The 24,615-nt window shown below is 41.5% G+C and overlaps 2 protein-coding genes and 1 long non-coding RNA gene across 7 annotated transcripts; 2 read left to right on the top strand and 1 right to left on the bottom strand.

Annotated features, from left to right (window-relative positions):
- The first annotated feature begins 2,442 nt into the window (after positions 1-2,442).
- Positions 2,443-24,076, top strand: mlpha (melanophilin a). Of its 4 annotated transcripts, none has more exons than XM_051941725.1 (16): positions 2,443-2,631; positions 4,141-4,254; positions 6,529-6,750; positions 8,296-8,408; positions 8,588-8,632; positions 9,488-9,546; positions 9,629-9,718; positions 9,808-9,907; positions 10,484-10,677; positions 10,745-10,825; positions 10,891-11,124; positions 16,767-16,937; positions 18,183-18,344; positions 19,120-19,176; positions 21,079-21,121; positions 22,957-24,076. In XM_051941725.1, the coding sequence occupies exons 2-16, from the start codon at positions 4,145-4,147 to the stop codon at positions 22,995-22,997; spliced, it is 1,722 nt and encodes a 573-aa protein (XP_051797685.1). In that variant the 5' UTR covers positions 2,443-2,631; positions 4,141-4,144; the 3' UTR covers positions 22,998-24,076. The 4 variants fall into 4 exon arrangements, with proteins under 4 accessions (XP_051797685.1, XP_051797684.1, XP_051797687.1 ...); XM_051941724.1 differs by having other exon boundaries at positions 2,445-2,631; positions 9,805-9,907; XM_051941726.1 differs by lacking the exon at positions 16,767-16,937 and having other exon boundaries at positions 2,451-2,631; positions 9,805-9,907.
- Positions 6,852-7,971, top strand: LOC127531781 (uncharacterized). Of its 2 annotated transcripts, XR_007938871.1 has the most exons (5): positions 6,852-6,917; positions 7,206-7,268; positions 7,521-7,546; positions 7,583-7,628; positions 7,917-7,971. It is a non-coding gene; the product is annotated as an uncharacterized LOC127531781 (long non-coding RNA). The 2 variants fall into 2 exon arrangements; XR_007938872.1 differs by lacking the exons at positions 6,852-6,917; positions 7,206-7,268 and adding an exon at positions 7,315-7,376 and having other exon boundaries at positions 7,485-7,546.
- Positions 11,796-13,589, bottom strand: LOC127531773 (uncharacterized). The gene is made up of 5 exons (XM_051941782.1): positions 13,427-13,589; positions 13,207-13,364; positions 13,141-13,159; positions 13,045-13,108; positions 11,796-13,012 (listed from the first exon to the last, which is right to left on the bottom strand). Exons 1-5 carry the CDS (start codon positions 13,587-13,589, stop codon positions 12,784-12,786), a joined length of 633 nt encoding a protein of 210 aa, XP_051797742.1. The 3' UTR covers positions 11,796-12,783.
- Positions 24,077-24,615: the final 539 nt, after the last annotated feature.

Here is a 24,615-nt window from a genome sequence, read left to right as displayed (position 1 = left end):
TTATTTTCTCAAAACAAAAGAACTACAAGTCTCAAAGTGCAATTCAAAAACAGGAAGTAATGTGATCTGGCCCTTTGGCCGAGAAACTAACAGCGACACTAGAGGACAGGCAGACTAACTCAGGAAATCTGCAAACGTAGAATCAAGGGAGTCTTTAACAGTGAAGTTACATCATACGCATCAAAATAGGATATCGAAAACGAAGCTCACATAATCCAGCTGCCTTTCTACAACCAACTAAAACTACTTCCAGGTAACCCACCACACGGGTCGACAAAACTAAGCAATCGAGTTTCAATATAACAAAGACAGAGACAAACGGAGATGCTCGGACGAGGTTCCAGCGGGCCTGGTGGGACGGATGGCTGCGGTTTGTGGACCCGGTGACAGGTAAGGGGAGGCGACAACAGGTGAGTGGAATGAACGCCTGATGGTGGGATGCCCACAGATGATGGTCCCGGTCAGAGAGGTTTGTGGCGACTCGGAACACGGGTCGAACAGGAGCAGCGGGACCGCGAGCTGAGACAAAAGAGCAGAGAGCGAGATTAGAATTCTGGCAGACTGGGATCGTGACAAGAGTACTGAGAGAGAGGATTACAGGTGGTGTTGTTACTATCCGGCACAGAGAGATGGTTGGCGTCAGCTTATACTGTGGGAAGTGAGGATCTGATTGGACGCTGCCAGCTGCTCCTGCACCAGCTAATGATGACTGCAAACAGGGAACACCTGTTGTCAATCTCACCTGCTGGATGAACCTATGGAGGAGAGAGAGGTGGCGATGGAGAGAGAGAGGAAGGCTGAATCCCAAATTGCCCCCTACACACTATCCCTACACACTACCCCTCCGTTTGCGCGTTCCCGTGGAGGGTCCTCCATATTAAGGGCCGTCCCAAACCGCGTAGTGTGGAGGGAGAGTGGACTGTTCAGCCCTTAAATAGCGAGTCTGCATCGATGCTCACTCTGGACAACTTTTTCAGGAAGTGCAATGTCGAAATGGAGGAGGAAACAACATATTGATGTGAGTTCCACATGCATCCTTTATTTCTCCCACGCCTTTTTCACACTGACAGAGCATCACAAAGAATGGTGTAAAAAGATAAAACAAAAGAAACATCTTCTTCTCTGCTGACGTTTGATTTAATTGTGCACCCCCTGACACCTTACAATTTGAACACAACTGACAGAATTCATTCATTCATTTGTTGGATCTGAAATGCCAGATAATAGGATCGGAAAAAATGTGAGTGAAAAAAGGTGGACGCTTTCGTCTTCTGGAAGCAGCAGCGATCCTTGTTAGTTGCAACCTGTACCACGGCGCTACAGCCATGACAGTAGGCGTCTTTGTGTTACCATGGCGATGACGTCTTCCGTTTTCCGGTGAGGCGACAGGGCGTCCCATTCCTGACGATCGTATTTATACCCTCCCCCTTCAATAATAGATGCCCTCCACAGCTGCGAGTGTGACTTCTTTTGGAGTGACACTCGGTAGTGGAGGGGGAGTGTGTAGGGGGGGTTTGGGATTCAGCCGAAGAGAGAGAGCAGGGAAAAAATACTAAGAGAATACTGACAGAAAAGACACAAAATGTCACAAAAAGACGTAAAAAAAGACACAAAAGGATGTGAAATAATTACAATAACACAACAACACACACAATGATGCTAAAATAACACACAAAGACACAAAAGGATGTGAAATAATTACAATAACACAACAACACACAATGATGCTAAAATAACACACAATGACACAAAAGGATGTGAAATAATTACAATAACACAACAACACACACAATGATGCTAAAATAACACACAATGACACAAAAGGATGTGAAATAATTACAATAACACAACAACACACACAATGATACTAAAATAACACACAATGACACAAAAGGATGTGAAATAATTACAATAACACAACAACACACACAATGATACTAAAATAACACACAATGACACAAAAGGATGTGAAATAATTACAATAACACAACAACACACACAATGATACTAAAATAACACACAATGACACAAAAGGATGTGAAATAATTACAATAACACAACAACACACACAATGATGCTAAAATAACACACAATGACACAAAAGGATGTGAAATAATTACAATAACACAACAACACACACAATGATGCTAAAATAACACACAATGACACAAAAGGATGTGAAATAATTACAATAACACAACAACGCACACAATGATACTAAAATAACACACAATGACACAAAAGGATGTGAAATAATTACAATAACACAACACACAGAATGATACTAAAATAACACACAATGACACAAAAGGATGTGAAATCGTTAAATAAAATGAAGCGTTTAAATAACTGAGTCTGTTCACGTCAGAGCTCCATCCAGGAAGCAGCTCTCAGAGCGCCCCGCTGTGGACAAACACAGAACTGCACCTCAAACAATGAATATTCAGTCAGAAGGAGCTCAGTGATGTCTGCCATTGTGTAGCTGTGTGTTAGTGTGTGTGTGTGTGTTAATGTGTGTGTGTAGCTGTGTGTAGCTGTGTTACTGTGAGGCGTGGTCCCGTCATGTGATCCGGTGATTTATCAGCTGAACTCTTCTTTCCTCCACTTCAGGATCTTCTTCTGCTGCAGTCGGTGAGTTTTAATTTGCTTCATTTATTTTAATTCATTTAAAGTTAAATCAGGTTAAAGCTAGCATGAATCTAATCACTTTATCTCCTTTAGATCAGTTAAATCTAATCAGTTCAGCACTTTAAGATGAATTAAATCACTTTAACATGGGTCTAATCGGTTTATCTGTTCAACATTTATCACTTTAACATCTTCGTGTTCCTTCATTAATATAATAATATTCTTATTTATAATTTCTAAACGTCTCACTTCGTTCTTCACTGTAAAAAGCAAACATCTGGGAATTAAAACTAACTTGGATTACTTTAACTATGAACATATATCATAAATATTAACTCCTTTGTTACTGCAGTTTTTTCCTCAAAATATTCAAATTTTTACATTAAAAATTTATATTCTTTTATCCGTGAGATTTTTCATTTTTTTTCTCAGATTTTTCAGTTTTTTCTTACATTAAAAAAGATTAAAAACAATATTTATTTTCCTCAAAATATTTACATATTCGCCTCAAAAATATTGGATCTTCAATTAATTATTTTTCAGTTTTTCCTAAAAGAATTCTCATTAAAAAAAAATAATAATAGACTGAGCACGTTTCATTTATTTCTCGGTTTCTCCTAAAATTTCTGCTTTTTTCTTACAAAATACAGTCTGTTATTTTTGCTTTTATCTCATATTATTATTACATTTTTTATGTACCCTTATTTTATTTTTGACAGTTACATTATTTTTATTTAAATATCTTTGGTTGTATTTTCATAAATTTCTCCAATTCAGATTTTCATCTTTAAATTTTTGTATTTTTTCATTTTATCTTTACTTAATATTTTGTTTTACTTTTTGATTTATTTAATTCTATTTTATTTTCATTTAAAAAGCTGTAACCCTTTTCAATACATATCTATAATTATCTACATATGTAAAGAAAATATTTTTAGTTTTTTTCTCAAAGATATTTCAAAATATTTTTTCAAAAAGTCAACAGTTTCATTCTCAGAATACTGTATCTTTTTATTTAATATAAATGATTCAGTATTTCTGTTAAATATGCATAAATATTTAAACACTGAATAATTCCTTAGAAATAAGTTTATTTCTTCATAATAATCAGATTTCTCCTTTCAATTTTTTTCATCCACAAGATTTCTGTTTTTTTCCCAAATCTTCTAATTTTTTCATACATTAAAAAACAAAAACAAAAAATTTATTTTCAAGCAAATATTTACATTTTTCTTAAGAAATATTGCATTTGAAACATTTTCTCAAAAACATTTCAATTTCTCCTAAAGTATATATACATACTTTTATTCTGAAAATATTTTTGCTTTTATTTTCTCACACATTTTTTTATCTAAAAGATTTTACAGTTTCATTCTCAATATTGCATCTTGTTTGACTTTTCCCTCATTAATGAAGATCAGTCACTTTGTCACACTGATTGATTGATTGATTGATTGATTGATTGATTGATTGATTGATTGATTGATTGATTGATTGATTGATTGATTTCAGCGTCATGGAGCGTAAACTGGATCTTTCCCGTCTGACGGATGAAGAAGCGAAACACGTGTGGGAGGTGATTCAGAGAGATTTTAACCTCCGCAAGAAGGAAGAGGAGAGGCTGGGGTCGGTTCATTCACTCATTCATTTATTTATTTATATATTCATTCAGTGACACAAACAAAACAAAACCTCTTTAACATTTCATCTTTTTCCTTCATAAAATCAGAAATATTTTAGTTTTCTGCTGGTTTCACTTCAATTCCTCTCAAATTTTATGAGATTTTTCTGCAAAATACAAAAATTATTCATTTTTTAAACTTTTGCAAGTTTTCTGCAATTTTTTTTTAAATTTTTGCTTTTTGTTCAGAAAATATTTAATGTTTTTTCCTCACAACTAAAAATATTTTTCCACAAATTACTTCAAGTTTTAATACAAAAATGTTCAATGATTTCCTGAAAATATATTTTTTCTCCAAAATGTAATTTTTCCTCAGAGTTCTAAACAATATTGCAGTGCGGTACGTAGATTTTGTCAAATTATTTTAAGTTTAATATTTAAAAAATAAATGAAAATCTGGTGGTTGAAATCTTTTCTTCAGAAAGGTTTTCCCTAAAACTTTTGCAGTTTGAAAACCAAAAAAAATACCCGTCAACTTCCATTTTACTAAAGTTTGTCCTCAAAAATACAGTATTTTATTAAATAAATGTGTTCCCTTTCCTGCAATGTTTTGCACAAATTTTACTTTTTGGTAAAATTAGTGTAAGTTTTAAAAAAAAAATTTTCAAAAATGCTTTTCCTAAATATTTTTCTTTTTAAAAGAAACAATATTTTAAAAAATTCTATCCATCAATTTTTAAAAAGTTTGTCCTCAAACATATTGTATTTTTGAAATTAAAACCTTTCCTTTAAAATATTTTTCCCTCAGTTTTTTATTTTTACAAAAATGTCCCTTTTTTCCATATTGGTATAAGTAAAAAAAAACTTGTGGTTGCAGTCTTTCTTCAAAAGATTTCTCCAAAAAAATTTTGCAGTTTTTATTTATTTAAAAAAATCATATTTTAAAAAATGTAATTATTAATTTTCTAAAAGTTTATCTACAACAATTTTGTATTTTTAATACAAGTTTTCCCTGAAAAATATTTTTCCCTCAATGTTTTGCAAACATTTTGCCTTTCTTCAAAATCGATTTAAGTTTTTGTGAAAAAAAATCTATCCATCCATTTTTAGAAAGTTTATCCTCAAAAATATTGTATTTTTTCCTCAAAATGTTGCTTTTCCTGTTTAGTTTTTCTTTGATAACATTTTATCCATTTTCCAGTTTGCTCTCTTATTTTTGCGGTGTGTCACAGCGTTTCCTGTCCTCCTGAACATGAACTGTTCAGGGAATGAAAACATGTTTGTGGACTTTTCGGCTGAAAGAAGTCGTTGTTTCCAGTCGATCACGTCTCAGTCACACGTCCACAGAGACGCTCTGTTCACAGCCAGGACTCTGACTCCCAGCAGCCCCGGGGCCTCAGCGGGTAATCAGATTACCTCTGTGACCAGGCCACAGGGTAATCTGATTACATCACATTTCATAAAAACGACTGAGTCACAGTCAGCTGATGGTTTAAACATTTAAAACCAGAAAAGCTGCAAAGAAAAGATCATCAGACTGGAAAAAGATCGCACAAATTATGAAAAAGGTGAAACAAAAAGCATCAGAGAAGAAAATGATCTCAGTTTGTATTAAATTAGAAAATAGCTGTGTGTCTCTGTGAATATTTTGTTACTCTTTGTGTCTCTTTGTGGTGGTTTTGTGTCTCTGTGTTGTTTTGTGTCTCTTTGTGGTGGTTTTGTGTCTCTGTGTTGTTTTGTGTCTCTTTGTGGTGGTTTTGTGTTTCTTTGTTATTGTTTTGTATCTCTCTGTGTTGTTTTGTGTCTCTTTGTGGTTGTTTTGTGTCTCTCTGTGTTGTTTTGTGTCTCTTTGTGATTGTTTTGTCTCTTTGTGTTGTTTTCTGTCTCTCCATGGTTGTTTTGTGTCTCTCTGTGTTGTTTTGTGTCTCTTTGTGGTGGTTTTGTGTTTCTTTGTTATTGTTTTGTGTCTCTTTGTGGTGGTTTTGTGTTTCTTTGTTATTGTTTTGTGTCTCTTTGTGGTGGTTTTGTGTCTCTTTGTGATTGTTTTGTGTCTCTTTGTGTTGTTTTCTGTCTCTCCATGGTCGTTTTGTGTCTCTGTGTTGTCTTGTGTCTTTGCGGTGAACTCTGATGCGTCACATGAAGTGGTGACATCATGGTTTATTCCCTACTCGTTCCCTCAGAGTTCATTGTTTCCAAAGTGATCAGCTGCTTCCTCTCCTACATGGAGGTTTGTGCTTTTACCCCCTGGACTCACCTGTGGACTTTCCTGTGTGTTGCAGCGAGCTGAAGACGAAGATCGAGAAGGAGGACACGAAGCGTGAGCTGCTGGGTTCTCAGAGCCATGTGTCCGACTCGCTGTGCATCCGCTGCCTGCAGCCCTTCAAGTTCCTGGTCAACAGCAAGCGCCAGTGTCTGGACTGTCGCATGTTCACCTGCAAGTCCTGCAGCCGCTACAACAAAAAGGAGCACGGCTGGGTGTGTGACAACTGTCGCATGACCAGGTGAGGTTCCAGCAGGTAGCACAGGTACAGCACCAGGTGAGGCTGCAGCAGGTAGCACAGGGAAACACCAGGTGAGGCTGCAGCAAGTAGCACAGGTACAGCACCAGGTGAGGTTCCAGCAGGTAGCACAGGTACAGCACCAGGTGAGGCTGCAGCAGGTAGCACAGGTACAGCACCAGATGATGTTGCAGCAGGTAGCACAGGTACAGCACCAGGTGAGGTTGCAGCAGGTAGCACAGGTACAACACCAGGTGAGGCTGCAGCAGGTAGCACAGGTACAGCACCAGGTGAGGCTGCAGCAGGTAGCACAGATACAGCACCAGGTGAGGCTGCAGCAGGTAGCACAGATACAGCACCAGGTGAGGCTGCAGCAGGTAGCACAGGTACAGCACCAGGTGATGTTGCAGCAGGTAGCACAGGTACAACACCAGGTGAGGCTGCAGCAGATAGCACAGGTACAACACCAGGTGAGGCTGCAGCAGGTAGCACAGGTACAACACCAGGTGAGGCTGCAGCAGGTAGCACAGGTACAGCACCAGGTGAGGTTGCAGCAGGTAGCACAGGTACAACACCAGGTGAGGCTGCAGCAGGTAGCACAGGTACAGCACCAGGTGAGGCTGCAGCAGGTAGCACAGATACAGCACCAGGTGAGGCTGCAGCAGGTAGCACAGATACAGCACCAGGTGAGGCTGCAGCAGGTAGCACAGGTACAGCACCAGGTGATGTTGCAGCAGGTAGCACAGGTACAACACCAGGTGAGGCTGCAGCAGATAGCACAGGTACAGCACCAGGTGAGGTTGCAGCAGGTAGCACAGGTACAACACCAGGTGAGGCTGCAGCAGGTAGCACAGGTACAGCACCAGGTGAGGCTGCAGCAGGTAGCACAGATACAGCACCAGGTGAGGCTGCAGCAGGTAGCACAGGTACAGCACCAGGTGATGTTGCAGCAGGTAGCACAGGTACAACACCAGGTGAGGCTGCAGCAGATAGCACAGGTACAACACCAGGTGAGGCTGCAGCAGGTAGCACAGGTACAACACCAGGTGAGGCTGCAGCAGGTAGCACAGGTACAACACCAGGTGAGGCTGCAGCAGATAGCACAGGTACAACACCAGGTGAGGCTGCAGCAGGTAGCACAGGTACAACACCAGGTGAGGCTGCAGCAGATAGCACAGGTACAACACCAGGTGAGGCTGCAGCAGGTAGCACAGGTACAGCACCAGGTGATGTTGCAGCAGGTAGCACAGGGAAACACCAGGTGAGGCTGCAGCAGATAGCACAGGTACAGCACCAGGTGAGGTTGCAGCAGGTAGCACAGGTACAACACCAGGTGAGGCTGCTGCAGGTAGCACAGGGAAACACCAGGTGAAGCTGTTCAGTAAGCTAACTGTTAGCTCTGCATAGTGTTTGCGCTTAGTATTGATTCAATGTTAGCTTTAGCTTTTTTTAGATGAACTTAGATGTTAGCGTAGCAGCTAGCACTGGTCTGTATGAATGACAGTGGTGTATGTTTGCGCTAACCGGTTAGCTTGTCGTGTTGCTCAGGGTACTGAAGATCGGGACTCTGGGTTGGTACCATGACAACGTGAGGAACCGCTTCAAGCGCTTTGGTAGCGCCAAGGTGATGAGGTCACTGTACCAGCGGCTGAACGGAGACGGTGGGTTAGCCTGCTAGCTTGCTAGCTGTAGGAGCTAGGAGGGGCTTGTTAGCTGTCTGAAGCTAACTAGCTGACAGGAGCTAGTTAGCTTTTAGAAGCCATTTTGCCTATGTTCTCTGCCAGTGTTTCAAGCTACTAAACAGGCTACATGTTAACAATCATTTGTGTTTGTGCGTCAGGTGGTCGTGATGACGACACTCAGAGCATGCCGGACGTCCGCAGCCGTAAGTCTGGAAGGCACAATGCTAAAGTGTTAGCAAAGACGCTATCACTTAACTCCATGGACAATATTAGCACATAACTTGCTATCATTTAGTTATTTAGCTAAATGTTAACCTTGTGGCTGAACATGTTTTAGCCATAACTCGGCATGTTATATACTAATGTGTTAGCATGAAGGCTACTATCACTTAGCATAGCCTAGCTTAGAAATGACTTTTAACTACGCTAAAGTGTTAGCATGTTGTTTTATGTTAGTGTAGGGAATGCGCTATAAAACGCTATAAAATAAAGTCATACCATGTGCAATGTTATAGAGGGGAATCAACTAACTTAACATCATGCTAAAGTGTTAGCATAGACGCTACCACTTGACTTGGTGGAAAATATTAGCACCTAACCTGCTATCATTTAGTTATTGCATGGAAACTAAAATGCTAAACGTTATAGCTGAACACATTTAAGCCATGACTTGGCATGTTCTGTGCTAATGTGTTAGCCTAATGTAGCATAGAATAACATATGATAAATACGTTAGCTTCCAGCCTAGTTTTTTTTAGTGTAGTGAATGCTAGCAAAATAAAATAAAGCCGTCTTTAACGTAACGTATTGAGATATTTTGCCAACATTTAGCTTAGAAATGACTTTTAACTCCACTAAAATGTTAGCGTGGTGTTTTATTTTAGCGTAGTGAATGCTAAGTCTTTTTCTGTGAAATATTACAGATTGGAACCAACTACTATCTAACATAGTGTAATGCTAAAGTAGAGCTCCAGACTGGATGTTTAAATTCCATTTTCTTGGATTTATTTTATGTGTAAACGGGAATCTTGTGATTAATTGAGGTTTTTGACCTGCAGACATGTACAATGGTAATGAGGATGACCATGGGGAGGTCGATGCTCAGCGCTACAAAGTGGTAAAAACACGTTAAATGGCATTGAATCCTACATGCGTGCTGTATAGAACACACTAACAGTGATTTTTTTTTTAACTGTCAGATGAGGAAGAGTAAACGCCTGCTGTCCGTCCATCCCATGGACTTTGACAACGAGGAATATCTGCCTCATTCCCGCCGACCATCTGTACAGGTAACTCACCTGTGATCTACTGACAGGGTGTTAGTGTGTGACGTGTTCAGGGACAGCGTGTAAACTCCGTGCTCTGTGTTTCCCAGCAGATGCAGGACGACCGGTGCTTCAGGAACGATGTGGACTACGACTACTACAACCACCGGATGAACCGCAGGAAGAGTCTGGACCGGTACGCCATGAGACCCGGTAAGTGTACTGAAGGGTTACCTGGATTTACCGATGTTTACCTGTATATGTCTACATGTTTCTACCTGTATTACCTGTTACTACCTGTATTTACATGTCTACCTGTGTCTACTTGAATTTACCTGTTTCTAGCTGTTTCTACCTGTATTTACCTGTTTCTACCTGTATATTTATCTGTTTCTACCTGTGTGTATTTACCTGTGCATATCTACCTGTATTTACCCGTATCTACTGGTATACATTTACCTGTATGTATTTACTTGTATATCTACCTCTATTTACCTGTGTTTCTGTTTATCTACCTGTATCTACCTGCGTTTCTACCTGTATCTACCTGTGTTTCTACCTGTATATCTACCTCTATTTACCTGTGTTTCTACCTGTGTTTCTACCTGTTTCTACCTGTGTATCTACCTGTGTTTCTACCTGTATATCTACCTCTATTTACCTGTGTTTCTGTTTATCTACCTCTGTTTCTACCTGTATCTACCTGCGTTTCTACCTGTATATCTACCTCTATTTACCTGTGTTTTTAACTGTTTATCTACCTGTATGTTTCTACCTGTGTGACATCAGAGGACTATGGGGACAGCCGGATGGTCCGGACCCGCTCTTTGTCTAAGATCAGCTCTTCGGTTGCCCGGCAACAGTACGTTGACACGTCTGATGAGGAGGAGTACCAGCGCTGCCCCCCCATGTACCAGCAGCCGCCTCACCGCCGCAGAAATAGCCGGGCGTCCTCCCAGGAGAACCTCGGCCAAGCCCCACCTGTAAGAGCCGCCAGCCAATCAGAACGTTAGATGTAGGGAGCGTGGACCAACGTGTTCTCCTCCGCAGATCAACGAGCTGAACAAGAGGATGTCGGCCATCGAGAGCTTGCTGAGCCGCCTGGAGGAGAAGATCACGCCCGGAGACGAGGTGAGAACCAGAACCAGGACCCCAGGTAAGAACCAGGACCTCAGTAACCCGTCCCTGTCCTCCAGGCCTCCGGTCCAGCGGCTCACAGCGAGGAGGAGAAGCTGAGGAGGAAGCTGAGCGAGCTGGCCGGGAACCTGAGCGACAAGGGGCCGTCTTCGGATGACGAGGCTGCCAGGAAGCCCTCCTCCCTGGGGAGGAACCCGACTGGAGCCAGGCTCGGATCGGCGCTCGCTCTGGACTCCCTGAAGGACAAAGACCTGAGTTCCTCCAGCGACGAGATGCCTACTGAAGCTCAGAAGGTAGGAGGGCTGCTGACGGGCTGAGGGAACCTGGAGGTTTCTGAACTCTCACTGTAATACCAGGAACCAGGAGAACCAGGAGAACCCTCCCAGTCCAAACGGAGGTTTTTAATCGTTCCCACTGAGCATCACACATTAAAACCACAGATGTCACCACGAAGCTTCAACACATGAAAGTGACCACAGACGTGAAGATAATTCAGATTTATTTCACTACTTTGACTGGAGGAGTTTAAAATGCAAATGAGGCATCATCTCATTAACCCGTCTGTCATCCTCATCTACAGGCACTAAAAAATATTGTTCACTTGTCTGAAAAAAATCCAAAAATTCAGCAAAAAATTCCCCAAATTTCTGAAAATTTGCAAAACATTCAGGACAAAAATTCCAATAATTCCTTAAAAGTTTTATTTTTTAAAAAATCCAACAAATTTGTCAAGAAAATTCTTGTAAATATTCTCAAAAAAATCTTCCAAAAAATCCTAAAATATCTAAAGTGATTACATATATATCAGTAAATATTCTGATATCTTCTTAAGAACATTCACATAAAAATCAACCAAAATCCAGTCACTTTCACTGGATTTTGGTTGATTTTTATGTGAATGTTCTTAAAGAAAATATCAGAAGCTTTACTGATAAATACGGAATCACTTTAGATATTTTTAGGACTTTTTTGTTCTGAAGATTTTTACTCATTTCTTGAAAATATTTCTAAGAATTTTCTTGCCAAATTTCGGCAATATTTTTAAATAACACTTTTAAGGGAAACTTTTAAGGAATTTTGAGGATTTTTTTCCCTGAAGGTTTTGTAAATTTTTAAAAACTTAAGAAATGTTTGGCAGAATTTTTGGATTTTTTCAGACAAGGAACAATACTTTTTGGTGCCCATAAATGAAGACAACAGGAGGGTTAATAATGACTGTAAACCAATAAAATGTCTCAAAATATCTACATTAGAGAGAGTAAAATGGTTAAAAAATTGAAGATAAGTTTTTATATTAAAGTTAATCAGAGAATTTTTTGTACCTTTATTTTTCTGTAGAATAAAAGGTTGGAATAAATTACAGAATACATAAAATATATTTTAAAAAGTAGTAAAACGTTGATAAAATGTTCAGAAAATATCAATAAAATATAGAAAAATAAAATCCAAAAATAAAAAATATTAACAAAATATCAAAGATATTAATGTAAAATTTAATTAAAAATAAATATCCAGAAATATCTACAAAATAATTCCAAAAATTTTAAAAAGTTCAAATTATATTAATAAATGCCAAAGAAAATTTTATATAAAAATTACAAAAATAAATAATAAAATTAATCATCCTAAAGCATTAATAAAGTCAAGCAAATATTAACAAAATATTCAACATTATTAGAAAAGTGAGAAATATAACAATAAATTCGTTAAGAATATTAATAAAATGCAAAAGAGAATTAAATATCTCCATAAAAATTAATAAATTAAATTAATATTAATAAAAATTAATATTAATAAAATGTAAGAAACTATTAAATATCCTGAAAAAACAAGAACAAAAATATATTATTTATTATATTTACAAATATAATAAACTATCATATAAATGTTAAAAATTGTTAATAAAAGTGAAAATAAATACAATAAAAAATGAATGAAACATGAAATAATTTTTAGAAGTTCTGGGTTATTTGGAGCGACTGAAGAACCCGTGGAGTTCTGATGTTCTGTAAACGTCCAGGTTCCCCAGCTGATAGAACCCGTCCACCTGCCCCAGCTGATCCCCAGACAGGTTCTAAACCGGAACCAGAACACGTCCGAGTCCCACTGCAGGACCAGAACCTCATAGAACCACCTGTAGAGAGAGAACACCTGTAGAGAGAACACCTGTAGCGAGAACACCTGTAGAGAGAGAACACCTGTAGAGAGAACACCTGTAGCGAGAGAACACCTGTAGCGAGAGAACACCTGTAGAGAGAGAACACCTGTAGAGAAAACCTGTAGAGAGAGAACACCTGTAGAGAGAGAACACCTGTAGAGAGAGAACACCTGTAGCGAGAGAACACCTGTAGAGAAAACACCTGTAGAGAGAACACCTGTAGAGAGAACACCTGTAGAGAGAGAACACCTGTAGAGAGAACACCTGTAGAGAGAACACCTGTAGAGAAAACCTGTAGAGAGAGAACACCTGTAGAGAGAGAACACCTGTAGAGAGAACACCTGTAGCGAGAGAACACCTGTAGAGAGAGAACACCTGTAGAGAAAACACCTGTAGAGAGAACACCTGTAGAGAGAGAACACCCGTAGAGAGAACACCTGTGTAGAGAACACCTGTGTAGAGAACACCTGTAGAGAGAACACCTGTAGAGAGAACACCCGTAGAGAGAACACCTGTGTAGAGAACACCTGTGTAGAGAACACCTGTAGAGAGAACACCTGTAGAGAGAACACCTGTAGAGAGAACACATGTAGAGAACATCTAGTTTTTTCCCTGTTTTCTGTCGGCAACCCTGATGTTTTTTATCAATCAGACGAAGCGTTTGAGTACAGTGGAGTCCTCTACTCTTTGCGAGATAGGTGGAGGAATGCCACCGAGCAGGCAGTCAGGGACGCTGCAGTGTTGGAGGGACACAGAAGGGCGGCAGAAAAGCCACATTATATTCCACACATTCCCGATAGTCTTCTAGAGTTCCTCAACGCCCCCCTGACCAACCTGCCCGGTTCTCCAAGACGCTCACCTCTCAGACAACACGAGCCAGTTTCCCCGCTAGTCATGGAACCCTCCACCAGAAAGCCAGGTCGCCGTAAACGCGGCTCTAAAAGACACCGAAGCTCCCCTACTCCTGTCCCGGAGGAGCACTGTGCCTCCTCGCCCGCAGCGTTAGAGGGACCTGATGCAGCCTCACCTCTTGAGCAGGTCGACGCTGCCACTGTTTCCGAGCAGGTCGATGTCGACTCACTCCCTGCCGTGGAGAGGCCCTGTGCCGTTCCACTCCCGGCTGAGGCGAGGTCCTGTGCCGTTCCACTCCCGGCTGAGGCGAGGTCCTGTGCCGTTCCACTCCCGGCTGAGGCGAGGTCCTGTGCCGCCTCTCTCTCTCCTGTCCCTATGGGGGCCACTGCCCCACCTCCCGTCTGTATGGGGATCATCGCTCTGTCTTCTGGCCGTCCAGTTCCTGTGGGGGCCTTCGTGGCATTAAAAGCGGTCTCGGCAGTCGCGGAGAGATTAATGGCCGCAATACCATGTCTTGGGAGACCCGAGGCCGTCGCCTCCGCCCATGTGGCGCTTAACACCACCATCTCGGGGTTGGAAGGGTTCAGGGCTGCCTATCTAATCCACGGGGAGGCAATGGCCACCTCTACGGATCCCGAGGTGCTCAGAGCCATTACCTTTCTCCTGGAGGCAGTAAATACCTCCACTGCTGTCCTGGAGGGGCTCGATGCCGTCTCACCCCCATCCAAGAAACAGTCCTGTGCCGCCTCACTCCCTCCTGTTCCTGTGGGGCCCATTGCCCCATCTTCTGTTCCTGTGGGGCCCATTGCCCCGTCTTCTGTTCCTGTGGGGCCCATTGCCCCGTCTTCTGTTCCTGTGGGGCCCATTGCCCCGTCTTCTGTTCCTGTGGGGCCCATTGCCCCGTCTTCTGTTCCTGTGCCCATTGCCCCGTCTTCTGTTCCTGTGGGGTCCATTGCCCCGTCTTCTGTTCCTGTGGGATCCATTTCCCCGTCTTCTGTTCCTGTGGGGCCCATTGCCCCGTCTTCTGTTCCTGTGGGGCCCATTGCCCCGTCTTCTGTTCCTGTGGGGACCATTGCCCCGTCTTCTGTTCCTGTGGGGCCCATTGCCCCGTCTTCTGTTCCTGTGCCCATTGCCCCGTCTTCTGTTCCTGTGGGGCCCATGGCCCCGTCTTCTGTTCCTGTGGGGCCCATTGCCCCATCTTCTGTTCCTGTGGGGCCCATTGCCCCGTCTTCTGTTCCTGTGGGGCCCATTGCCCCGTCTTCTGTTCCTGTGGGGCCCATGGCCCCGTCTTCTGTTCCAGTGCGGTCCATTGCCCCGTCTTCTGTTCCTGTGGGGCCCATGGCCCCGTCTTCTGTTCCTGTGGGGCCCATGGCCCCGTCTTCTGTTCCTGTGGGGCCCATTGCCCCGTCTTCTGTTCCTGTGGGGTCCATTGCCCCGTCTTCTGTTCCTGTGGAGCCCATGGCCCCTTCTTCTGTTCCTGTGGGGCCCATGGCCCCGTCTTCTGTTCCTGTGGGGCCCATGGCCCCGTCTTCTGTTCCTGTGGGGTCCATTGCCCCGTCTTCTGTTCCTGTGGGGCCCATGGCCCCTTCTTCTGTTCCTGTGGGGCCCATTGCCCCTTCTTCTGTTCCTGTGGGGCCCATGGCCCCGTCTTCTGTTCCTGTGGGGTCCATTGCCCCGTCTTCTGTTCCTGTGGGGCCCATGGCCCCGTCTTCTGTTCCTGTGGGGCCCATGGCCCCGTCTTCTGTTCCTGTGGGGCCCATGGCCCCGTCTTCGGTCCATGCGGGTCCTGCAGCGTTGAAGCTCCCAGCTTCCCCTGCAGCTTTAAGGAAGCTTTGTCATTAAACCCTATTATTCATTCACCCACCCGTCTGTTTGTCTGCTGCTTGGGTTCTAACCACCCGGTTCCGTAACATGTAGAGAACACCTGTAGAGAGAACACACCTGTAGAGAGAACACACCTGTAGAGAGAACACCTGCAGAGAGAGAACACCTGTAGAGAACGCCTGTAGAGATGGACTCCTGGTGGTTCTGGTCCGGTTCTGCATGTTCCCTCCCGTCTAACCGGCTGCCTCCTGGTCCGTTAACACCTGTCAGTCTGTTACTATGACGACAGCAGCTACCTGCCGGGATCACCTGCTCAGGTGTTCGGTCACATGACTCCAACAGAAAGCAGCTTCACACCAGATCAGTTCAACCCTCTGAACCCAGAACAACTCAAACACTGAGATTTACAACGTTCTGAAGGTTCCTAAACACATCATCAGGAGACAGAGCCTGATCTGATCTTAGAACCTTCATCCTGAGTCTCTCAGGGTTCTCCAGAAATAAACAAACAATGGAATGTTTACACTGTTTATGATATAAACAAACATGAGCAGATATAGAGAACCAGAAACTATTTAGATCACAACACATACAGAAAATTAACACTGAGTTCATCAGATAGAACCGGGTTCCTCATAACAGGTTCCACAGATAGAACCGGGTTCCTCACAACAGGTTTCAAAGATAGAACCAGATTCCCTGGATAGAACCAGGTTCCACAGATAGAACCAGAATCCTCAGACAGAACAGGTACAACCGGGTTTTTATGCTTTTTCAGTTTTCGTAGAACAGGAACGTTAAAAGAACTAAATATTGGAATCGTTGGCTACATTTACTGATTTTTCACATTTTTAAAAATAAAACACGTTCTTTTATTTTCCTACTTCCTGTCGTTCTACCTGCACACAGGACGTTTAGTCGGAGCTGCTTGGGTTCACAGGGTTGAGATCTAGTCTGAACGTCTGGCAGAACCACAGAGCTGTGCAGCAGAACCATGGAGGAGCTGTGCAGCAGAACCTCTGTGGTTCTGCGGTTCCGGCCCGGTAGCTGCTGCTGGATGTTGTTTTCAGCTGCTAACATCTGTCCTCTAATGGCTTTCAGAGATCGACCGCTGCCGCCCTCTGTGACCTCACCACTGAGGTCCTGAGAACCATTAATGCCACAGAAAACGCAATGGTCGAGTACGGCCTCGCAGAGCCGACCGACAGAACCCAGTTAGCCGGTTCTGATGTAAAGCAGGCCGATGACGCGTTCAGGGAACTTGAGGAAAATGTAAGCATGACCTCCTTCTGCTGAGCTGAACCCGCTGCTGCATGAATGGACTGGCTTCACAACTCGCTGTCCGTCTGACTGGCTGGAGAACACACCGGACAGAACGTAGAACCGGTTCCTCACATAGAACCGGGTTCCTCTGACAGAACCAGGTTCCCTAGATAGAACCAAGTTCCTCACACAGAACCGAGTTCCTCAGATAAAACCTGGTTCCTCTGTTTGAGAAACACAGCCCCAAGTACTTGTAATGTAACAGAACAAATCTGCGTTTGTGCATGAAAACTCTACATGTGACAAGAAAATAAATCAATCAGTTCATCATACAATCACACTATGATCAAAATGAGTTTCGAACCAAACCAAAAAAGACAAAAATGGCAAAATAAGGCAAAAATTAGACAAAACAACCCAAATTACACAACAAATTAAACTAAAATGTGTTCTACATGAGGAAAATGAGACTAAAACTAAACTAAAACAAATAACGTTGACAAATGGAATGAAAATTAGACAAAAAAAATGAGACCAAAAGACTAAAGCAAGACTGAAATGTCTACAACTAAGCTAAAAGACTAAAACTAGGCTAAAAGACTAGAACAAGACTGAAATGTCTACAACTAAGCTAAAAGACTAAAACTAGGCTAAAAGACTAGAACAAGACTGAAATGTCTACAACTAAGCTAAAAGAATAAAACTAGGCTAAAAGACTAAATTGAGACTGAAATGTCTACAACTAAGCTAAAAGAATAAAACTAGGCTAAAAGACTAAAACTAGGCTAAAAGACTAAAACAAGACTAAAATGTCTACAACTAAGCTAAAAGAATAAAACTAGGCTAAACGACAAAATCGAGACTAAAACAAGACTAAAAGATTAAATTGAGACTAAAAGACTAAATCGAGATTGAAAGAGTAAAACTAGACTAAAAGACTAAATCAAGACTAAAAGACTAAATTGAGACTAAATTCATACTAAAATACTAAATTGAGGCTAAAAGACTAAAAAGAGACTAAAAAACTAACAGTAGACATAAATGAGAGTAAAATTAGACAAAAACAAACCAAGTTGGAGAAGAAATGATAAAATTACAGATTGATTGATTTATAAAATTACAGATTGATTGATCCTGACGGATCGTCAGGAAGGAGAGCCGGTGTGTTTTCCAGCCCCTCAGCTTGTGGTCATCATTGTGGAGTGTATGGGCGGCGGGCGGTCAGGTGACCAGGTGTGTGTGTTACCTGTGCAGGTGTACATCACGGCCGGTCAGTCCTACGAGCTGGAGGCCAAGCTGCGGCGCCTTGAACACAGCGCCAAGAACCGCTTCGGAGGAACCACGGACTCGGAGCTGTCCGAGCTGGAGGACGTGGTGGCGCTGACCGCCGCCAGGGTCCAGGGCGCCGAGAGCGAGGTGGGCGGAGCCTCACAGCCCGGTTCATGACAAACACCTTCAGTGCTATATTTCAGATAGTCCCAGGTGTGGAGATGGAGCAGCCCTGTATGCTCCAGGGATGTTGGTATAAACCTGATCAAGAATGTTGTCCTCTCTGGTTGGTAAATGCACATTAGCATGTAATTTAGGCAGCACAGTCTTCAATTTAACATGATTAAAAAAACCTTCAGCAACCATTCATCAGCTCAAGTAATGAGACGAAGATGAGGAAAAAATGACCACGAGACACAAAATGAGACAAAAACAATTAAAAAAACAAACAAAAACAACCAAAACCAGACATATAAACATTTAAAAATTGGACAAAAGTGGTTAAACAGACAGAACAAACTAAACTAGAAAAAAACTGTTAATAACCAAGCAAAAACAACCAAAATGAGACAAAAACAATGAAAATTAGTTAAAAACAACAAAAATGAGACATAAAATGAGACTAAAGAACTAAAACAGAACGTTTTGAGAACATTTTTAGGGTGTTTATCAGTTGTAATAATGTTCCAGTCAATTTAAAGACAAAACATTCAGAGGATGTTTGGAGAACTTATCCTGCCGTGAAGAACACTCAGAGAACTAAGAAGCAACATTCCTAGAACGTCCTCAGAACAGATAGGTTCCACTTGTGGCATCAGAAACAGTACTGGAACACATATAGAACCTAATTAGAACTGACTCTCAGACAGGAATCTGGACGTTCTCCTGTTGATGTTCTAATTCGGGTATTTTTGTTCCACAGGTTTCCGACATCGAGACTAAAATCGCTGCTCTGAGTGCCGTTGGATCCAAGAAGAAGGTGAGAAACTGAATCTTGACAAGAAAGTTCTACTGTTAGAATGTCATATTCATTACAGGAACATCAGAATTAATTTTGAGATGAATATCTAAGAATTTACTGACTAACGTAAAAAAACAAAAACAGAAAGAATCTTTAGGAAATACATCCATATTCTTCCTTTTATCCGGAGTCGGGTCGTTCCAAACATCCCTCCTGAGGCTTTCCCCGGCCAGATGAGATATATCATCCCTCCAGAAGGTTCTGGGTCTACCCTGGTGTCTCCTCCCAGGTGGATGTGTTCAGAAAACCTCCAAAGGAAGTCTCCCTGTAGGATCTGAATCAGATGTCCAAACCACCTCCACTGGTTCCTTTAGAGGTGAAGGATCAGCAGCTCTACTCTGAGCTCCCTCCAGATGTCTGATCTTCTCCTCCTATCTCTGAGGCTGAGCCCAGACACCCTACAGAGGAAGCTCATTTCAGACGCTTGTATTCATGATCTCATTCTTTGGGTCACTACCCAGAGCTCATGACCATAGGTGAGGGCTGGAACGTAGATGGATGGTAAACTGAGATCTTCTCCTTGAGACTCAGCTCCCTCTTCACCACGACGGTTTGATACAACGCCTTCATTACTGCTGACGCTGCACCGATCCTCCTGTCCATCTCATGCTCTATTTTACCATCACTGGTGAACAAGATCCTGAGATACTTGAACTTCTTCACTTGGTGAAGTAACTCCCCCCAACCCAGAGGGAGCAGTCCATAGGTTTCCATCAGAGAACCATGACCTTAGACTTGGAGATTCTGATCCTCATCCCCACCGCTTCACACTCTGCTGCAGACTGCTCCAGTGCTGCTGAAGGTCTGAGGAACCAGCAGAACCACATCAACTGCAAACCAGACACCCTCCTCACCCTGACTTGAGATCCATGAAGACCACAAACAGGACTGGAGAGCAGGGACAGCCCTGGAGGAGTCCAACACCCACTGGAAACGAGTTCGACTTTGTGCTGAGTACGTGGACACAGCTCTCACTTCGGTAGTACAGAGACTGAATGTCTCATATCAGAGAGCCTGGTACCCCATACTCCCTCAGTACCCCCACAGAGGTCCTCAGAGGACACGGTCATAGACCTTCTCCAGATCCACAAAACACATGTAGACTGACAGGTCCAACTGCCATGACCCCCTCAGCGGCTCCACAAGAGTAAAGATCTGATCCACCGTTCCATGACCAGGACAGAATCCACATTTTTCCTCCTGAATCTGAGGTTATACAATCGGTCAGAGCCTCCCTTCCAGCATCCTAGAGGAAACTTTCCTGGGGAGGCTGAGAAGTGATACCGATAGTCGGAACTCCCTCTGTGGTCCCCTGGTCTGCCACTCCACAGGTACCGTACCTGAGGCCCACATTGTAGAGACATGTCAGCCAAGACAGTCCAACAATGTCCATAACCTTCAGCATCTCAGGGTGAATCTCGTCCACACCTGGAGAAGCTTCTTAACTACCTCAGCGTCCTCTGCCATGGATATGAATGAAGATCACCCCGAGTTTTCAGGCTCCACCTCCTCCACAGAGGACATGTTTACCGGGTTCAGGAGTTCCTCAAAGTGTTCCTTCCACCGTCCAACAATATCTCCAGTACGGGTCAACAGTTCTCCACCCGATTATACACAGCCCGAGCAAAGCCCTACCTCCCCTTCCTGAGGCGTTGACCAGAACTTCCTTGAGGCCAACCCAAAGTCCTTCTCTATAGCCTCTCTGAACTCCTCCACACCGGGAGGAGAGTTCTAGCTTCAGGACACATTAAATAAAACCTTCATGTTGTCAGAAATAAACCTCTCTACATATTAATGAGTTCATTTTTGTGTTTTTATCTTTCTGTGTTTATAATTGTTGTCTCGTTTGTGAAACTGCAGGTTTCTGGATCCCATCAGAGGAAAAAGTCAACACAAGATTTCAGTAAGAAAAACATTTAGACAAAAACTTTAAGATTAGATGTGATTTAACTCAAACTGTTTAGAGATTATGTGTCTGTTGTTGTGCTGATGATGTGTCTGTTGTGTTGATGATGTGTCTGTTGTTGTGTTGACGATGTGTCTGTTGTTGTGTTGATGATATGTCCGTTGTTGTGTTAGCAATGTGTCTGTTGTTGTGTTGACGGTGTGCCTGTTGTGTTGATGATGTGTCTGTTGTTGTGTTGATGTGTCTGTTGTTGTGTTGACGATGTGTCTGTTGTGTTGATGATGTGTCTGTTGTTGTGTTGACGATGTGTCTGTTCTTGACTTGACGATGTGTCTGTTGTGTTGACGATGTGTCTGTTGTGTTGACGATGTGTCCGTTGTTGTGCTGACGATGTGTCTGTTGTTGTGTTGATGTGTCTGTTGTTGTGTTGATGATGTGTCTGTTGTGTTGACGATGTGTCTGTTGTTGTTTTCATGATGTGTCCGTTGTTGTGTTAACAATGTGTCTGTTGTTTTGTTGACGGTATGCCTGTTGTGTTGATGTGTCTGTTGTGTTGATGTGTCTGTTGTTGTGTTGACGATGTGTCTGTTGTGTTGACGATGTGTCTGTTGTTGTTTTCATGATGTGTCCGTTGTTGTGTTAACAATGTGTCTGTTGTTTTGTTGACGGTATGCCTGTTGTGTTGATATGTCTGTTGTGTTGATGTGTCCGTTGTTGTGTTAACAATGTGTCTGTTGTTGTGTTGACGGTGTGCCTGTTGTGTTGATGATGTGTCTGTTGTTGTGTTGATGTGTCTGTTGTTGTGTTGACGATGTGTCTGTTGTGTTGATGATGTGTCCGTTGTTGTGCTGACGATGTGTCTGTTGTTGTGTTGATGTGTCTGTTGTTGTGTTGATGATGTGTCTGTTGTGTTGACGATGTGTCTGTTGTTGTTTTCATGATGTGTCCGTTGTTGTGTTCACAATGTGTCTGTTGTTTTGTTGACTGTATGCCTGTTGTGTTGATGTGTCTGTTGTGTTGATGTGTCTGTTGTTGTGTTGACGATGTGTCTGTTGTTGTGTTGATGATGTGTCCGTTGTTGTGTTAACAATGTGTCTGTTGTTTTGTTGACGTTGTGCCTGTTGTGTTGATGATGTGTCTGCTGTGTTGATGTGTCTGTTGTGTTGATGTGTCTTTTGTTGTGTTGATAATGTGTCTGTTGTTGTGTTGATGATGTGTCCGTTGTTGTGTTAACAATGTGTCTGTTGTTTTGTTGATGGTGTGCCTGTTGTGTTGATGATGTGTCTGTTGTGTTGATGTGTCTGTTGTTGTGTTGACGATGTGTCTGTTGTTGTGTTGATAATGTGTCTGTTTTGTTGATGATGTGTCTGTTTTGTTGATGATGTGTCTGTTGTTGTGTTGATGATGTGTCTGTTGTGTTGATGATGTGTATGTTGTGTTGATGATGTGTCTGTTGTTGTGTTGACGATGTGTCTGTTGTGTTGACGATGTGTCTGTTGTGTTGATGATGTGTCTGTTGTGTTGACGATGTGTCTGTTGTTGTGTTGATAATGTGTCTGTTTTGTTGACGATGTGTCTGTTGTTGTGTTGATAATGTGTCTGTTTTGTTGACGATGTGTCTGTTGTTGTGTTGATAATGTGTCTGTTTTGTTGATGATGTGTCTGTTGTGTTGATGATGTGTCTGTTGTTGTGTTGATGATGTGTCTGTTGTGTTGATGATGTGTATGTTGTGTTGATGATGTGTCTGTTGTTGTGTTGATGATGTGTCCGTTGTTGTGTTAACAATGTGTCTGTTGTTTTGTTGATGATTTGTCTGTTGTTGTGTTGACAGAAGCTAATGGAGCTCAGTGGAAGTCCAACAACATGTTCTGAAGCTTAAGTCTCTTCCTCGTCGCTCCAGAAGCTCCAGAAGCTCCAGAAGCTCCAGAAGCTCCACATCCTTCAGATCACTGCTGTTAGTTAGAATCCAGAGAAACTCCTAAAATGTTTGAGCTGAGATCAGAAAGTTCTGAGACAGTTTTAAAGAGACGGTGCTCCTCAAAGGTTCAACTGGACCTTCAGTGTGAGGACGAAAACAGGAAGAGAAATCTAGAGAGGAACTGTGGAGAACATTCCTTCAGACAGACAAAATCCAAGACTCTCTTTGTGGTGGTTTTGTGTCTCTTTGTGGTCGTTTTTTTTCTGTTTGTGGTCATTTTGTCTCTTTGTTGCTGTTTTGTGTCTTTTTTTTTGCTGTTTTGCATTTCTTTGTGATTGTTTTGTGTTTCTTTGTTCTTGTTTTTTGTTTCTTTGTTGTTGTTTTCCTTGTCTTTGTTGTTGTTTTGCATTTCTTTGTTCTTTTTTTGTGTTTCTTTGTTGTTGTTTTTTGTCTAGAAATGGATCCAGATTCTCAGAACTTTTCTCGCAGCTCAAACATCCGATTTGTTTCATAAATAAAAGCTGCTTTTTCTGTTTTTCTTCTCATCCACCAATTTCCTGTCAAGACGTTTTCATGGAAATAACATTTAGTCCACAGAAAACTAGAAACTGAACGAGAACGTTTGATGCAGAAATGGAAAAAAATGTAAATGAAAATAAAATTAAAAAAATTAAAAAAAACATTTGAAAGAAATGAAAAATGAACCTTAAAATAAATTCTACTGAAATTAAAGGATGTTAAATGTTTAGAAATGCAGAAAATGAGAAATAAAATAAAATAAACATTTTAGGGGAAACATTAAAAAAACAATCGAGAAAATAAACAAAGACATAATGAAAATAAATCTTTTATTGATTTCTGCTGTTTATTATTAAAGTTTGATTTCCAATCAGTAAAGTTGATCTGTTGTGTTTTGATTGATCTGATTGTTTTCTTTCACTTATTGATTATCAATGGATCAGTTCTGATAATGTTTTTTTGTGTTTGGCTTCTGATTAATAAACTATCCAATCACCTCTGGCCTGATCACTTATTGATCGTTTCATTTATTTACAGATTTTCTGACAGATTTAATAAAAACATCAGGAACAGATCTGAGACTATTGACGACACAAATTCAATCAGTTTAATTATTGGTACTGTACTGATAAATTCACTGGAGAATGCTTGTTATTGATCATCTTATTGATCAGTTTATTAATCAGTTTTACAACTCGGTTCAGTCTGAAGTTTCATGTTTGTTTAATTTTAATAAAATAGAAATGAGAGAATTAATTACAAATAAAATAATTATTCAGTAACAACATAGATTTTTATATTTTTTTAAAATTATGATTCATTATTTTAATTCCAGGTCAAACGTTTTCAGGTAAAGCTAAAATAAAAAATATATTTAAGTACTACGTAATATATTAGAGGATTTTTAAAAAAAATAAATGTCGTTTTTTATTATTTGGAGCTGAATTAAAATCCCAAAAGTATTCCATAACTGAAAAAAATACAAAATTAATATTAAAATTAAATAAAAGGTGATGAAAACTAAAGGTAATAAAATAAAATATTACAAATTAG

The sequence above is a fragment of the Acanthochromis polyacanthus genome, chromosome 22 (assembly GCF_021347895.1).
Source record: "Acanthochromis polyacanthus isolate Apoly-LR-REF ecotype Palm Island chromosome 22, KAUST_Apoly_ChrSc, whole genome shotgun sequence".
Taxonomy (NCBI): Eukaryota; Metazoa; Chordata; class Actinopteri; family Pomacentridae; genus Acanthochromis; species Acanthochromis polyacanthus.
The sequence above is the reverse complement of the archived record's forward strand: the minus strand, read 5'-3'. Positions and strand labels throughout refer to the sequence as shown.